This window comes from Channa argus, chromosome 4, assembly GCF_033026475.1.
Source record: "Channa argus isolate prfri chromosome 4, Channa argus male v1.0, whole genome shotgun sequence".
Taxonomy (NCBI): domain Eukaryota; kingdom Metazoa; phylum Chordata; class Actinopteri; order Anabantiformes; family Channidae; genus Channa; species Channa argus.
This window is the reverse complement of record NC_090200.1, coordinates 1,799,235-1,817,588: the sequence shown is the minus strand read 5'-3', so window position 1 is coordinate 1,817,588 and position 18,354 is coordinate 1,799,235. Positions and strand designations below refer to the sequence as shown.

Below are 18,354 nucleotides of genomic sequence, written 5' to 3'. Positions count from 1 at the left end.
GTACAATCTTGAGTAAAAGGGTCAGTAGAAAGAGACTTAGAAGGATCAAATACCTCAGAGATATAATTTGAGGCTGACTGGTGCTTTCATTGATGGTCTAAGAGCTGGTTAGCTTTATCACTAGATCTGTCTTTTTATATTTATTACATTAAAGTAAAGTCCTCCATGTTGCCATCTTGTCCTTTTGGACAGACACCTGCCTTTGAGACCTAATAACAAAGTCATGTGACTGAACGTCAAATGTCTGGAGTACACCTGAGGTGTGTGGTGCTATTTGTGTTGTCTTTATTTTATTTTCACAATGTTTTTAAAAACTTTAACTTATTCTATATATTTAAAAGGCAAGTATTAGTTACATGATACTGTACATTGATTAGCAGACTGGCTTAAGTTTATCCTAATTTTTTCTCTGTGCATGAGACTGAACTGAGCAAGAGCAGAGAAACATTTCTTACCCTATACTGCCACCTAGTGACACTTATTGTCAGTGTTTTAATTTCCTTACATGCAGAAACTTCCATTTAACTCATTTTTTACTTGTCTTAAAAAAGATCACTCCTACAATAACTGTGTGTTTATGTAAGTATGGACATTGTTAAGTCCAGTAATGCAAAGGAATTGTACTGAACTCCCACCAACCCTTTTAAATGCTGACTAGTGCAACTAAACATTTATATTTATGCTCTAATTTTCAGCCGCATATGCGACGATCTGATAGGTCAAATGTTTGTGCATGTGGTGTGTGGATGCATGGTGCAGGTAAGTGAAATTATTTTTCTTATTCACTCTTAATTCATGTACTTTTTAAACAGGTGTTTATCCCACATTTTTCTATAATGATGATTTTTAAAAAAATTCCATATGTCTGTTAAACCAAACACTGATGTTGTTACAAAACAATAAAACTTGAAATATGTTGAATAAGCAGTACACAACAAGTTACATACCTGAGTGAGTTGATGTGCGGCAAAGCCTCTAAGAGGGACTCACACAGATCTTGGTAGTCAGGAGCTTCCCTGTCCCAGTAGAGACAGATGTTAACCTTGGTAGTAATCTTCTTCATTACTTTAACAGCTCTTACAAACAGCTGCCTGCTATCCTCAACTGGAAGGTGCAACTGGTTTCCATCAAGTCTGAGTAAGCTCATGTGATCCATCTGCTCTTCACTGAGAAGGAAAATCTTCCAAAGCTGCCGTGGCAGAGGGTCACACCTACAAACGGGAGACAAATGGGAGATGACTACAGCATTCTGAACATTAAAATAAGGAATCAACAAGGTGCCACAGCTTTTAAATGATGTTAAGATGAAGAAATATTTTACATTCTGCTCACACATACCATTGGACATTTTGAAGGCATCCAAATAGTCGACTCATTCCTTTATCTGAGACTTTTACGTCCTCGAGGTTCAGCCGTATTTTCTTCTCCTTGGACTGTGTGATCACATAGGACACAGCACAGCAGGGGTAAGGATCTAGTGTCTGTCCACTGAGATCCAGGTGATAGTCCAGTTTCTCCAGAAAGTAGATGCATGCTTCGGGACACTGGGACTCGTACAAACACTGGCATAGGAATAGTATGTCAACATCAGGGCCACTGTCCTCAGTGTCCTCTTCCTCACACAGACGAGAGAAAAACGTGTTTATCGCTTCCTTGAAGAACCAGTTGGATGTAGTCTTGAGCTCCTGAGCTGGAATCAGACACTTCATTAAAGTTGGGCTCTTCTCATTCAACAATCGACACATGAAGGGGATCAGATGTTTCATGTGTTTCTTGTCCTCAGTGAGACACTGCTGAAAAATGTCCTTGATTTTATCAGGATTCTTCAAGAGCCACACTGCAGCAAAAAACTCCTGAATTGTGTAGTGGAGAAAAGCATATCTGGTTATTGTCTCAGTATGTGCGACTTCGATAACAAGAGGTTTCAGGAAGGAAAGGACACAAATGTCTTCACAAGGCAGTTCAGTCAAATTCACAGTTCTTCCTTCAGTTGCAAGAAAAGCAACCTGAGCCAAAGACAGTATTTCCTCACTCTTGTTGGTGATGAAGGAGTTTAGGTCTTTGGTTTTTGTTCTGTTGCTGTTCATCTGAAGGCTTAAACGAACAATGTTAATGTATATTTCAGTGACAGTACATGGCTGTGCAGACTGTTGGGATGAAAAACAGGCAGCCACCATCAGCGCGTACATCGGGACGTGGCAAAGAGTCAACAACTCCAGGTTGCTCGAAACTTTCTTCTGTTCTTCACCCAGCGTTGCAGATAAATATGTTTCGATGGTCTTTTCACTGAAGCCTTTCACTTCCACTCTGAGAAAGTCCTCAGTAAAGACGTCTTCTTCATCCTCTGGTCTGCACGTTATGATGATCTTTGCATCAGGTAGCAGGTCTTTGTCCACGAGCTTCTGCACCACTGATAAAGAGAGATCTGTGACTCCATCAAAAATGATCGTGACATTGTCTGAGTTCTTCTTTATATCCTGTAAGACCTCTTCTTTGCCTTCACCTGGTTCACTAAACACATTAAAAAGAAGATCCTCCAAGTTCTTTGGGGTTTCAGACATTTGTCTCATGTCAAAGTAAAACATGTAATCTAGCTCCTCGTTGTCTCTTTCTGCCCAGACTTTGAACATTTCAAGAGAAAGTGCTGTCTTTCCAATTCCAGGTTCACCAACCACCAGGATGTTTTTATCTGTTTTCAGAAGCTCACTGGGGGAAATTTCTGGTTTGTCCTCGGGGACATATGTCCTCAGCTTTGTAGGGCGACTCATCCTGCTTTTCTTGCTCTTTAACTTCTTTATTTTAGATGAAGAAATGTTCTTTTGTGTGTCTAACACAAGGGACGTGTACGACAGGTCAGGCTTGTTTTCTTCAAACAGATTCTTGCTGGTCATCCAAAAGTCTCGTGATATTTTTAGAGCTTTTGACTTCAGATAGTCCTGATATCTGTGACTCTGCTTTGAACCTGAAATACAATACAAAAACACCAAAATTATTACAAATTACTAAATTGAGAGAATGAGTTAGGTAGTCCGTGCTCATGAATTCGTTTTTTCTCCTTCCTCCATGGCCCCTACTAGGCTCCATAGATAATTTTGAAGACTACCTGTAAACCTTTTACAGCCTATGAGTTTTCCTACAGCTTAGACACAAAAATATCTCACCATGAGTTTGACTGACACTGTGTGTGTGATATAATACATAGATGAAAGGCCAAAGTTCAATAACAAATGTTCACGTTACCATGCAGCATTATTGAGAGAGTTATATTAGTTTTACAGCATATTATGGCAACTTACATGTACCAAAGAGGTTTTTTAAGGATTCTTCCCAGATGAATAGCTCCACTGTGTGCAGCGTTCTTCTCAATACACGACGGGCAAAACTAACATTATGTGGGTGATTAAATGTAAACATATGAATGACTTCGCAATTATTTACACTGCAACTGTTGTTGCTGAGAGCTGAGATCGGATCTGTCGAGTTCAGAGGATCTGACTAAGTTCAGAGCTTCATTTCATCTGATGAGGGCACCACAGCCACCACGGCCTTTATAGCCCCACTAATGTAGAAGACTCATGGCCGAATGTTCACGTACATCAGTCTTTTTGTCCTTATTTTTTTTTTTTTCTATTCTTTGTCATTTCAGAAACAGCCAAAAAAGACACTGCTCAATAAGAGATTTGTTTGAGGATGAAGTTTTATATATCCAGGTATTTTTATTAGAACTGGCTTTAGGAACCCATTTCTATTCTGCTGCTACCAAATAACGAACACAATCTGTTCGTAAACTTTACAATAAGGACTTGATTTGATTTATAGTTCTGAGCTGATTAGAGGTTAAACTATCTGACAATTGTACTGCTCTGTATACAAACTTGTGAAATTAACAGTTGTGAGTTTGTCCCTGTTTCATAATGTCAGTTATGACGATAGGAGTTGAAATTACTGCGGTGACATGACTAAAATATTTAATCCAACCTGAATTTAGGGCCTTTTTAGACATTTTAAAGACTCACGACCACCGTGCACACAGCAAAGTATAAATAAACACCTCCAAGCATTTCTTCCAATGTTTCCAACTAGAAGAATAACTTGTATCACTTTTCAAAGGCTCAATAATTTGATACATAAAATTCCTGTGCATTGCATAGAAATTAGGAACATTGTTAAACATTGGCTACAATACATAATCAGAGCCTTAAAAATATTCTAAAGTCATCGTTATGTGCCACCTGAAGTGTTTTCATTTTCTCTTTACTATAAAACCACCACAAATGGACTGTACTGACTGGGGTACAGTAAGTTTTGAAGAGGGACATATTTTAATCATCTGTACAAATGCACCATATTTTAAATGTACTTTGTAAAAAATAATAAGTATAACATGTTATAAATCAGGATTCTGCTTCCAAATACCTTGTAAGTAGTTTGTTTCCATCTTTGTCTCGTCCTTGAAAGAAAAGCAGCTGATCCAGTGGTGAAGGTCAAATCTCTTGGTCTCAGTGGAAGGTACTGGTTTACTCTCAGGGAGGACAGATTGTCTCCCTAAAGTCCTCTTTCTTGTTATATCAATAATCCTGAGGAACTTATAGCAGGCTTCTTCCCCCTTTTTTATGACGGAGTCCAGTATTCTCCTGGTCTTATCATAGTCATCAGCCTCTGCCTGTATTTCACTGACCTCTTCATCACTGAGAACTCTTTGCTGGTACAGGTTTTCCACGATCACTGAGAGATTCTGTAATTCTCTCACTAGGTGAGGTCTGGCCCTCTTGATGTAATCCGAAGCAGACTGAGATGTACAAGCCATGTGTCCTCACCTCTGTATGTTCTGCAAACACCTCCAGCTTAACTCATCTGAAGAATAAGATACAATGTTAAATGATAACTAAAGTAACTATAATGCCTGTGATGTGTGATCAGTTATGTAAACATCTAAAAACCTGCATCTTTGCATCTGCTGGATATAAAACTGCTGCAAAACATCCCAGTGTCTTTAAAGGATTTGGCCATTGTTTATTGTCTGTTTTTGGTTGAAATGCAAGATCACTAAATGAGTCTCTTGTTTTCCACTTTTCATATGTTACACATGATGTTTTATTAATCAGTGTTGTAATAATAGTTTAACATAAGTGATCACTAATAAATCATCACAGAGACAGTCAGACTTCTCTCAATGCAACTAATGTGAGTAAAAAGGCTGCTGTTAAAGCCAACTAGAGCATAGTACCAGCTAAGAAGAGGAAACCAGAGGACATTTAGACAACAATTTTAACATTTTTCTCTAAATCACAGCAGTCAAATGACTCTAATGAAGAGAGGAGAGGCTGAAGAAGGGAGAGAGGCCCCCAAACTGGGAGAGTGGTTCCAGCAGATTCCAGGAACAACATCTAAGAGCTCTGTCCAGAAGTGTTCAGTCCTAGGAACAGTTAAGATACTGCGCAGGACCCTCAAGCTCCTAGGCCTCTGGTAAAGGACCCGAGCTTGAAGAAAGGAATAAGACCGTCCCCAAGTAGGAGTGAGTGGGGAGTTTGTGTGTAATTAGAGATTATTGTTAATATTCTACTTTTTTTACAGTCTGACTCTGAGCATTAGGTTGGCTTTAGATGTTCTGACATGCATTTCTGTCATCCTGATCACAATTCTGTGTATAACCAGCATTGTGTTGTGGTAAGTTGATTTACTTTGGTGTATTTCTACTTGAGTATTTCCTTTTTCTGCTATTTAACTTTACAGGCAAATATTGTACCTTTACTCCATTACATTCATTGATAACTATAGTTACTATTTGTAATCAGATTAATAAAACAAAATACACAATTATTATCACACTTCTTTGACCCCTGGTGTGAAATTCACAAGCTACCCAGCATTAGCAATCATTTGATTGAAAACAAATAATCCTCAAATTAGGGGTTAAGAGTCATTAAAATCATTTATCATATCATAAATTAATAAATGAAATTTTTTATTTTTTTTTTGACTAGATTCAATTCAATTCAACTTCATTTATATAGCGCCAATTTACAACAAAGTCATCTCAAGGCACTTTAGAGAATAAAGTCCTAGTTCTAGTTTAATGTCCTAGTCCCAGTTCTAGTTTTAAATCTAATAGATCTAGTTTAATGGGCTGTATAGCCCTCTCCCTCTTCAGTCTCCACAGCCTCTTACACATATAAACTCTGGACAATGTCTGGAGTTATGTTTTACATATGTAACACACAGCAGATCATCTGAATCATATTGCTTTCTATCAGGTCCGTCAGTTCTGTGTCAACTCAACTAAAATTATTTTTATTAAATGTGCATCTTAACCAGATGGAAGAAAATCTTGAGACTGTAAAATGTTGACTCTGAACTAGGCTATTTTAACAATGAATAACCATCCAAAAAACAGGTGCTACATCCAGGTATCTCTGCACCTGTTGGGGCATCAAGTAAAGCACCGTCTGCTATTTACCGATATCTGTAACAATGAAAACATTTAAATGTAATAAGTGGGAGAAATAACACTATTGCTGATACGTATCTTTATCTCTTTTCCAAAGGCCCCTTACTCTCATTGATGTCATGTCACTGTTTAAAGCTGTAGAACATAATATTTGTGAATCATGACCTGCAGTATTTGGATCAATTAGCTTGTTAAATGGAAGGTTTTAAAAACAAACTTAGATTTAACACTAATGTGTCAGACACACATTTAAACAACGTTATTTTTTCTGCTTCTCATCTAATTCTCTGGGTTTATCATGACCTGTAATCAGTATTTATGTTTTACTCTAACAGTAGTAATTCTGCCTTCTCAATTAAAAAAAACTATTAACCATTAACCTTTTTAGTTACTTTTAATACAAAATTCCTCCTCTAGAGACAAATTCAGTACTTGGTTTAAAACTAAAATCCATTTACAGGAATAACACTTAATACTATTTTATGACACCAATATTAGTGAACAGCGCTTTTTAAATCTGCTGACGCACACATTCCCATTATAATTTTCTCTTAATTTCAAGTTTTTCATATTAATAAAACATAATATTGCCTAAATGTATTTTATTTATTTAGACACTGGTGGTAAAGAAGAGGCTCAAGATGTGGTTTTTGAATATGTAGACTGAGCAAGAGGATGAAGAGCCAGTGAAGGAGCCGTATAATGATGATAGCTCAAAATGTGTTAGGAGCAGGTGTCATACTGAAAGACTCAGGAACGCTGATGTGATGAACACTGTGGAGGTTTTCTTCGACCCAACACTGAAATGACAGCTAACAGCCCAGAGGGGACCAGATTTAAAGTTTGACAACAATTGGCCGACTGGTTCATGTAGACTGCTGATAGGGATTAGAAGTGGTACCTGAATCTTATTTATTAATAATTAAGTCATATAATTAATTAAAAATAAATAAACAAATGTATTAATTAACATCATGACAATAGCAGGTAGTATAATGTATATTATTTAGCCCACAGATTTTAAAAGCGCTGCCAAATGATATAGAAAATAATTTTAAACAAAAATTTAAGTTATTTTCTGATCAACATTTCTCAAACAATATTCTAGGATTTTCTTTTTTTGTCCTTTCAGCTTATACCATGAGTTCAGTGTTGCCACAGCAGATCATTGTCTGCAATATGACTTCCTGACGCAACCCTCCCTAATTTCTACCGGCACTTCAGCTGGGGAGGGGAATGGGCTGTTGGAGGTTCACTGTCTTGTCCAGAGACACTTCGACATATAGCCGGGACCTGGGATCGAACCGCAACTGAGCTACTTGTTTTTAATTCAGTGAATTTTAAAAGCTCCTCATATCTAACTACTGGTATCTAGCTGATTGCCACCAACAGAGCACATTTACTCAAGTACTACACTAAAGTAAGAATACAGTACTTGTACCTGCTTCATACAAAGTAAAATTTTAAAATGTTTAGAAATTGTATAAGCTTTTAAAATGCAAACTAAAACCCCACACCTGGTCCATTATAAGCAGTTCCAAAGCCAGGACCCTCCAATAACATAGCAAGGAAGATATATGTTCATATACATCTGTACTTATTGCTTTAAGCCTCCTGTGAATGTACTCCGTGTGCATTCTTTTTAATCACAGTTCTTTTTTTCTCCTTCTCTGTCTCATATTTTTATATTCTGTACTTTCACCTCTACGAGTGGTTGTAATTTTGAAAATTTAAAAAATAGTAAAAAAAAAAAAAAAAAGAAAAAGCGGCAGATCACAAGTTGATCTGCGTCATCACGCAGCTTCGATCAATCTTCACGCTGCGTTCAAGCACTGTAGCAACACGATACACGGAATTGTGTTCTTGAATCATTTGTTAAATCCACTTGAAACCAGGGACATGTGATATGGACGATGTATGCGGAGTTTTGAACAGCCTTTACTTCCTATCACAGCCTCACGCGCGATGATAATATAAAACCGTTTAAACCGGAAGAACGTGATAAAGTTCAGTTTGTGTCCTAATTCCAGGTTCTCGGTCGGTAGAACGTTGCCTGTGACTTACTATTCGCAGAGCCTCGTTACCAGTGAAGCAAATGGTCGAAATAACAAAACCGAAGTTAATGGCGTTTAACAAATCCAGTTGTTTGGGTTCGATCACAGTCGGAGTTGATTTACCAACCGAACTGCGGTTTTCTGTTGTTTCCGGTGTTTGCAGTAAAATCTTTAAATAGTAAAACACTGAAAACATGTCACTTACCTGCCCTTGAAAACGTGGAAAAAGGCTGCGTCACATTGTTCAGTTAAAGTAAAACTAAACTGAATCTGAAAGTCTTCGTCTTCTTCTTCGTCTTCTAATCCATTTCCGGCATCCTGTACATTACAGGGTGTAACGCTGCCCTCTACTGTCCTGTTATTCTACCTCATTTACTGTTCAGAAAAGAACTTAGTGTTTGTTAAATCCTCACGTATAGGCCTGGGGATTGTAAGTATTTTAACATTTATTTTCTCATAAGGTAGGATTTATTATCTGAAGTAGAAAAAGTAGATGTCAAAGAGAAAGAAGAGAGATCTGCTGGGTCTTATAGTCACTTCCTTCCACAAAGGCCACAGGCCCCAAGACTCAGCCTAAACCACTTCATCCCTTCTTTCAGTTCACTCAGATGAAATTTCCTGATAGTTGGTTGAATAGAAAAATATTGCCTACACTTCTTCTCCTTTTGCCAGTGCATGTCGAATTTTCCTAAATAATAAAACATTCTCACCTTCAGAACCTTCAAATCAATAGTTTGCTGTAAATGAGACCCATTCAAATCCAACATGACATCACATAATCCTAACTCTGTACAGACTGCATGAAATCAACCGGAGCAAGTGAGTCTTTGACATCTCAGAGCAAACCAGACAGCCACATAAACAGACAGAGACATTAAATTGCCTGGAGTTTGGTGGAATAAACAGAGTCTGATGGGGCGTTCACACATACGGAAACAGCAAGTTGCTGCTCCATCTCTTGCTTGGTGTCACAGATGGTAAATGTTCTGCACTTATATACCACTTTTCCACCTATTGGCACTCAAAGCTCTTTACACTGCTTCTCATTCACCCATTCACACTCACTGGGAGCAACTAACTTGGGGTTCAGTGTCCTACTCAAGAACCCTTTGACATGTGAGCCGAGGATTGAACCAACAACTGTGAGACTAGTGGACGACTGCTCTACCTTCCTGCGCCAGTTGCCCCACGAATGACAGCAGCTGTTTGGCATCATAGAATCATCAGCTACATCCAAGAGCAAATATCTATGTTTTTTACTCCACTGCATTTCTAATAAAAGTTGTGTTACACGTTACAATCACATTACTTTACAGCTTTTTATGAAAACAAATCACTCGTGAGACAGGAATCTTTTCAGTAAACCAGGATCAGGCATAGTGTCAGTTCCTCTTTCCATGCTCTTATTTCAAAGACCTATTGTGTACTGACTGATATTAATGAGCTGATTTTTCGTCCTCCTCTCCATCTGGAGGAAGCAGCCACATGCACTAATGACCATCCACTGTGTTTACTTGGATTAAATCAGGTGCAAAGAACAAACTAAAGCTCCAAGAGAAGCACAGAGCTTTACACTCATGTTACCTCCTTATGAGGGGATTTCTGTGGGTCTGAAAGAGAAAGATTTTCAAGATTTTTTTACCGAACCTGTTCCCAATCAATTTCACTCATTTTCTTTGGAACAATAAACATCACTATATCAGGACAATGGACATAGTAAAAGCTGATTGACTTTAATGTTATCAGTGGGACTGTAAAACTAAAATGGTTAAAATCCTTTATCATGAACACGTCTGGAATATTGGTGCTGTTAACTTTCTATTACAATGTGATTTTGATGCTGAAAAAAAATGCGTCCAAAATCACAGTCTAACGTCCCCAATGATGTCACATTATGGGGCCGACGCACGTCTCCACAGGAAGTGTCACTTTCCACTGCCCGGAGTAATGACACAGGTTTTGAAGGTTCACATCTTTAACACATCTATATCACCAGCTCCAACCAACCATTAAAGGTTACGGGACGTCAACGCCAGCCTCTTAATGAATGACAAAGTTCTGCAAAGGAGTAAAAAAATGTTCAGATATTATATAAAGAAAAAAAGAACTACCAAAGAATTTAAATTTCAAGAGAGAGACAGTTGTTATAATCTCAAAGGAGCCCTTATGTTTGAAAAGCAGATGTGTTTAAGTTAGAGGGCTGAACTTATGGACAGACTTCACAAGGAATTATTAACATGCAAAACTCTCACTGGTTTTAAGAAGATGTTTAAAATTAATGTGTTGAACAAGTACAAGAAAGTAGTTTAATATGATGTATCTAGAGGCAAAAAGTTGTTCAGTGATAAAAGGGCTTCTTGTTTTTGTTTGTTTGAATATTGCTGGAGAACTACTAGAAATCATAACTTATTGTCTTTATTATTTGGGATTTACTGTAAAGAGGATTAGAACTGTAAATGTGTCGGTAATTACAAAGGGAACATTGAACATTGATACACACAAGTATCATATAGTATAAGACTGACTGTAAATTGTACAAAGATACAATGATATGCCTGAGGAATGTTCATTTAACTCTCATGACTTGAAATAAATCCTTTTTATTAATTAAATTGAAAAACATCATGTTAAAGTTGAAATCTCAGTAGGTCAAAGTATGCAGAACCATTTACATCTCAATGTGGAGAAAGAGATTCCAACAATTGTCCAATCAGCAAACCTGGACCTATTACTGCAGGTAAAATAAACCACGATCTCATTTCAACATTTAAATGCAAAAAAAGTAAAACTATGAAAAGGGATGTCAGGTAACTATTTGAACACAGCTCTGAGGCTGATCACATGACCTGATCCAGCTGTGTCTGTTACCGTGGCAACAACTCCTTGCTGTGACTTACTGCTGCTGAGTCACTCACACATGCTGAAGACAGGCTGTGAACTACTCAGACTGTGCCTTGGAAGATGTGAAAAATTATTAGTCCTATTAACAAAATGTAAAAACTGTGAGCAGCAGAAGACTTGACCAAACACAGTGATATACTTTATTTAAAGATAATGAAGATAAAACTACTGTCATTTGTGATATGCTGACCTTCTGGCCAAATACTGAAAGAACCTGTCACTAATACCTACGTTTTAATGTATAATTTGTGGAGGAAAGATGAAAGTTGACAAGAAAAGTGAAGTGAAAGTTTGATTAATCTCTCCAGGCTGAAGTATGCCCGTCTAGTTAAATCTGAAAGACGACAAAGCTAAAGAGGAGCTGAAGAGTCTCTCCATTCATTTGACTGAGAACAAATTGCTGAAAAAATATAAAAGCTATTGAAAAGATGAATACAAGCATAAATGTCCTTAAAAAGCTGAATGTTTTGAAGTTTGAATGGTGATGATATTTGAGTCTTGAAGAAATTGATAAAGCTGTCATGTGTTTAACTTTAGGTCCAGATTGTCTAACATCCAATTTTCAAAGTCCTTATAGAATCTATTAATTACTTATTTCTTCCAGTGACTATAAGACAAGGTTCCATTATTCTTATTCCCAAAGCTGGAAAACACTGTAAATTTAATAATCTTCATCTTATTTCACTATTAAACAAAAAATAAATTGCCATATTAGATTAGCATAATTAATTGAAATAAAAACTCAGATCTGAATACACATACCATATTCGACCTCCAAATCATTGTGACTCAACTTGCAGAGGACACATCACTTTTTCTAAAAAATCTAGAGAAATTCCCAAAGCCTTAGATTACATAAATATATTCACTAAAGTATCTGGGTTAAAACTCAATGATGATGACCCATCATAATTGTACTCTCTGAAGTATATAACATTCCCAATAAAACATCGACATTTACATTTAGTCACTTAGCAGACGCTTTTATCCAAAGCGACTTGCAAGTGAGGTACAAGGCAGCAAGAATCTAAGGAGAAAACATCAAAGCAAAGTCCTATCAGAAACCTTTTACAAAGATGCAAGTGCAGTAGATTTAAACGCAAGGAAGGTGTCACCAACTTCACTTCCCCTTCTCGACTTTTATTTTGCAGCCACTTCCTGTTTCCTGGTCCCTTCACATTTTCCCCGCGTAATCAATCACCGGTAGTCAGTTTCACCTGCTCTCACTACTCTGCCTATTTACCTCCTCAGTTCCTTCACCAAGCTGCTGATTCGTCTGCTTTCTCACCCGGACTTTCCAGCCTTCATCTAAATAAATAAATAAAAATCCTCATTGCTATCAACGGTTCGGACCACGCTACGTTTTTGACCTGACTCTGCTGCTACTTTGTTTTTGTGAGTAACTGCTTCCTATTGAGTCTCTCTTGCCGATCGCATGTATGACTAAGAATTATGAGTATTGTTATCGACCCATGAAGAATCAGCATTTTATCAGGCTATGTCTACACTTTGATCAGGCCATGCACACGTATGTTTTACTAAGCCGAGTGATTGTCTGTCTACCACTTTTTATGGAGCCCAGTGCTAAGAGATTTAGGAGTTTTTGTTGTTATATCACTAAAGAGGAATTTTGAGTTCTTGTCACCTCAGGATTTGGAGATTCATCACTACGTTCCACTCGCTCACCACCAGGTCTGCCTCTGTGTTACGGATCCAGACCACTACATCCTTCCCAGTGGACCCTCCCCCCACTATTTCCCTACCCTTTCTTCTAGTCACTCATCTTCGCTGCATATATTTTATAATAAACCTTATTTAAACTGAGCGGTTGTGTCAAGCACCTTATTGGGTCCAACCATAAACTGTATTCTAGACCCCACTTACTTATTTTTTTATTTATTATTTTCAACAACACATTCACTCAACTCCTGTATCCCGGGTTTGGAGTCTGGAATAACACTTCTGGTTCCTCCTTTTCTCTGTGTCCAGAGTAGTGTAGAGTCTGGTCCTGTCAGAGAAACTGTGTCTGTGTTGGACAGATGGTTCAGTCTGTCCATATCTGTCTCTCACTCAGATTCATGGATTAAATCAGTTTCTTGTAGAAACAGTTCTAAATGATTCCTTGTAAACTTGTTCCTCTTCCAGTTCTTTAAAGATGAAGCTTCCATCATTACAGGATCAACATGTTGCTGACTGCTCATCAAGTCTTTTTCTGTCTTTTATCTGCACTGACATTATCAGACGTCATTAGAGTTTTGTCCAAACACATCTGTGTGTGTGAGCTGATCAGAAACTGAGGTTGTACCAAACAGAGAAATAGTGAATCAGCTCTTTAAGTCCTGATCCAGAAAACTGATTCTAACGTCCACAAGTGCTGCTTTTTATCAGATGTTTTTTAAAGAAGAAAATCTGCCAATTGATAATTTGGAAATGTTATATTTTACTTTTCTAAGCAAATTTATTTAATGAAGCCTTTTGAAAATTTTTTTTTTTGTTTTATTATTTACTCTTTCATAAAACCATTTGATTATTCATTACACATTAATATTAATCTTTGTAGTAGTAGTACAAGTGGCTGTAGTGAGTAATGTAACTTCTGTAGTATTTCAGCACAGTAGTTCACAACAGGTCAACTGAAGATGATAAGTAAACACAGCAACCAAACCAAAGGAGAAGTAGTTTGCTGGAATAAACAATAGAATAACTAATTGATGACTTTGTCCAAATCATAGGTCAATCATCTTTCTTCCTGATGTCTGTTAGGTCATTCATAATTTTTTTTCTGGCTGCAAATTGTGCAGCTGAATGTGCTGCTACCCCTGACAAATAACGAGATTTTCATATTTCCTGTAGTTCATAAAATGCATTATTTGACACACTGTTAAAATATGACATATGTTTTAACAAAATGCATAATACCAGTAAAATAGTATGTGAAATGTTATACTTTCTTTGCTGTTTAATACATTTCAGTATTTGAAATACAAATAAAAATATAGTGAAAAGTTTGGCTGAAAGTGGTAATGTATTCATATTCATAGTGAACAAACATTGTTCTACCGACATGTTTAGAAAATAAAAATATATCGGCAGCTACACAATAACATGAAATTTACACAAAACTTTAAATTGATTCCTGTTTAAATTAGCTGTTTAAATCACCATACCAATTTTAAAGCCATACAAGTCAGGCCAGAGTGTGTATGTTGTGTGTATACACAATGTTTACACAATGTTTTAATTGTATCAGTACAACAATATTTGTCCACTATGAAGAGGAATATGTTAGAACATTCAGCCAAGTTTTCCACTATATATTTTTATTATATTATAAATACTGAAACATAATAATCAGCATAGAAAACACACTGTCACATATTATAATATTTTCCTGGTATGTGTTATAATAATACCTTATCTTAGTCATTTAACAAGACAGTCACAATCCCAAACCAGACAGTATCACCTGTAGCTGTGAGCAGAAAGTCCCCATCAGCAGCAGACAGAGGACAGGGATCAGTGATGGGGACTGATTTCATGTCCATTCTTCTTACACTTCACAGTTTCCATTTGATTAAGGAGACGTCTGTGTGGGGAAAAAAAAATAAATTCCCACTCAGTTGTAAGTTTCTTGGGCTCAAACTAAGTCAGTCTAATCCAACAGTCCTGCAGTAAATCCTGCTTTATGATGTACTTAATGGGGAGGAGAAAACAATAGAAACAGCTGTATGACAGGCAGTCGCCAGCTATTTAATGATCTTAATGTCAGATTCTACTCTAGCTGCTATAACCATTTGTTCTGCTCTTGATTCGTCACCTTCCAGCTCTGCAGACGTAAACAGGTGAAAGTTGGAAGTGGATTATTTCTCTTAAAGCAAAGCACAATGTCAGCATTTCACTGCTGTACCCTAACAGACCTGAATAGACTAAAGATTAAGATAATTGTGACTAAGAAGCTATTTAGAAATCTGCTAAAAATATATTAACTTTAAAAAAGTCAAACTGATATTTGAAACAAATAAGTAAACTAAACTGTTTACTGTTTATTTTATTTCTATATAGAATAAACGTCAACCACAGTTTGTCAATCAGAAGGTTTGAATTAACAGTGTAGTTTTGCAGTGTTGCATTTACAGTAACAATCAAACAGTGATGAGGTGACAAAGTCTCCAGCTGTGAGGAGTTTACTGTAAAATTTTACGTCTGATGATTCATGTGGAGCCCAGCTGCTGATCTCACTCTGTGGTTTGATGGACATATTTCTCCTCTTCACTCAGACAGATGATTCTCAACTACTTCCTAACAGTTTATAGCACCTGGTTTTTAAATAGCAGACTGCAGCAGCAAACTATCTCCAAGCCAGGTGTCTCAGAGGGGACGGCCAGGACCTGCAGAGGCAGATTATAATTATATTGTTAGTATTAATATTGATGACTCCCTGACTGTTGCATTATTATTAGTGCTATATAAAGTAGTGTTATTAGTATTTGTTAGTAGTTATTGTATATTATAAAAGTTGATCCTAGTTTGTCAGAATCTACAGTGATGGGTTCAAATGTCTCCTTCTGTCTAACTAATTTGAATTTACACTAATATTAAAGAGATTTGCACATCCACTTGAAAACTGAAGTGATTAATCTGATGTTAACTTCTTCACTGAATAAATGTACTTAGTTACCTCCCAGCAGTGGAATAATACGGACATAGTCTTTTCCTCCTCCCCACAAACACACGCCCAGTTTGTTCGTGTCAATGTTTAGTTTCACTTTACTGGACTTGTGAGTGTTTTCTTCATCCAAACGTCCGTCTGAAGGTAAAAAAACGGACTTTACTGTTTCACTCGTGAACATTAGTCGTTGTTGGTTTAGTTACAGTAGAAACTGTAGAAATCTGCTGTTGGATTGTTCACGTTTTCAGACTCACAGCTTCAACTGTGAACTACGAGCGAAGCAGACAAACATCCGCCATGTTAGAAACAGGAGAAGCAAATCCGCCATGTTGGGTTAATATCAGTAAAAGTAGAACGTAGTAAAAGTGGGAAAAGTCAGTAAAATCAGCAGAAGTGGAGTCAGATGATGGTCAGTGGGTGAAGGCAGAGTCCTTGTTACTGTGGACTGAAGCAGCTTTTCCTGCCTGAATCCGCCTGTGGAGGAGGCCGTGATGAACCGCTGCTCTCCTGCTGGGTCCCCAGCTCCCACCGTCTCTGTCAGTGTGGAGAGACAGTTCAGAGGTCGAGAAATTTGTGTTTTTAAGTTTTTTAAAAGTAGTTTTTGTGTTTTCAGTAAGATAAAAACACTGCGCCACAGAGGCTCAGTTCCATTACTTCCGCCTTCATTACTGTGGGTAAATGACACGGTTCTTTCAGTATAACTGTACATAAAGGTTATTAGTGTAAATGCTTTCAGCAGTTTGTCGGCAGAGACACGTGGGACAAAAGCATTTTAAACCTGGATGAGTGAGTTCAGGTAGGAAGGTGCTGCTGAGTCGGAGCTTAGAACCTGATGTGTGCAGCTACAGGAAAACGGTGCTGCTGACAGGAAACCACTGACATTTTCTGTCTCTGATGTTACAGTGATGTTACAGTGTGTGAGGCTCCTCTGTCTCTTTGCTTGGTTGATAGGGTTTAAAGCACATTTGGTGTTGGCCACAGGTGCAACTTTGGATTTATCGAGAAGTTTATATTGTAAACAAAACATTATGCTACTTATATTTATATTGTATACGAAAGTTCTCATTTAAAGGTGACAAAAAGATTCAGGTCCTTAAAATACTGCAGTCTACAAATTCTCCTGCCCATTCTGCTAGTACAAAACAGGAGTGTGTGAATTATGGTAAAATATGAAAATTAAAAAAGTGCAAAAGTTTGCATCCTTCTTTATAAATTAATAAAAACAAAAAAACTTAACTCATTTAGCAGAATGTGCATTAAATATGTTGATGAAAAATATTCTTTGTTTTACTATTTCTAACATTTCAAAATAAAGGGATACAAATAATTCACCTAACTGAATGTCCAGATACACAGCCTCTGTTTGAAACAGTAAACAGAACCAATATCCAGTTTGTTTAGTGGGATTTTTTATTTAGTTCTAATTTGGAACCACGTTTTCAGTCCATTTTAAAAATCTGTGATTAGCTGGAGGTATGGACTCTACATTTAACTGCAGCCAATGGGAAGAAAACTTAATGAATAATAATTTGCTGCATTTATTGACACATTGGCAGAGGGGGAAGGAGTTGTGTGGAGTGCTTTACATGCATAGACCAATAAAAATAGAGAAGAACCATTAAAATATGCTTCGGGTCTCTTGTACATGTATAAAGTGAAGTGACATGCGAACAGATGTGGGCAGTGTAGACTGATAGATGAATTAAAACAGGAGCATCAAAATGACAGACACATCAAATATGTCAAGCGTGACAAACGCTTTATTGTTATGTTGTTATTAGTTGTATACTAAAGTCCACTATGCATCAGAATATCATTCATCCATTTCATCAATAGACAGTTTATTGCTCCCATAAATTACCAATGTGCAGCAAGTACAGTTCAGATCCAAATACAGTATTAAATTAAACACATTACAATGTTGATAGGACTTTTGGCAGCGAGCTCAAAGCTCTTTTCTTTTTTTTTCAAACAAACGGCAGAACTAATGTAACTTCTGTAGTGTTTCAGCACAGTAGTTCACAACGGGTCCACTGAATATGATAATTAACAAAGCAACCAAACCAAAGGAGATAGTTTATTGCTGGGATAAACAGCAACTCTGATCTTTAGTTCTTTCCATAGATTTTCAGTTTGATTTAAATCAGGTGATTGGCAGGGCCATTTCAGAAGCTTTATTATCTTTCTCTGAAACCATTTGGGACTTTTCCTGTCTGTGTGTTTGGGCTCATTGTCTTGCTGTAATGTCCACCCTTGTGTCATCTTTATCGTCCTGATAGATG

General features: G+C 37.1%; 2 protein-coding genes and 1 long non-coding RNA gene across 5 annotated transcripts in view; 1 reads left to right on the top strand and 2 right to left on the bottom strand.

The window, feature by feature from the left end:
- Positions 1-8,824, bottom strand: part of LOC137125449 (uncharacterized) — a 69,598-nt gene extending 60,774 nt beyond the window's left edge. Inside the window, exons 1-4 of the mRNA XM_067500911.1 lie at positions 8,708-8,824; positions 4,417-4,854; positions 1,339-2,962; positions 948-1,211 (exon numbers count right to left, since the gene is read on the bottom strand). Of these exons, the coding sequence (XP_067357012.1) occupies positions 948-1,211; positions 1,339-2,962; positions 4,417-4,807 (2,279 nt within the window). The 5' untranslated portion in view covers positions 4,808-4,854; positions 8,708-8,824. The remainder of the gene's footprint in view (positions 1-947; positions 1,212-1,338; positions 2,963-4,416; positions 4,855-8,707) is intronic.
- Positions 1-18,354, top strand: part of LOC137125463 (NACHT, LRR and PYD domains-containing protein 12-like) — a 382,261-nt gene that overhangs the window by 336,277 nt on the left and 27,630 nt on the right. The gene's annotated exons all lie outside the window — the stretch shown is intronic.
- Positions 9,932-17,489, bottom strand: LOC137125584 (uncharacterized). 2 transcript variants are annotated; one of them, XR_010914172.1, is made up of 4 exons: positions 16,082-17,489; positions 15,643-15,791; positions 14,870-14,989; positions 9,932-10,560 (listed from the first exon to the last, which is right to left on the bottom strand). It is a non-coding gene; the product is annotated as an uncharacterized lncRNA (long non-coding RNA). The 2 variants fall into 2 exon arrangements; XR_010914173.1 differs by having other exon boundaries at positions 15,720-15,791.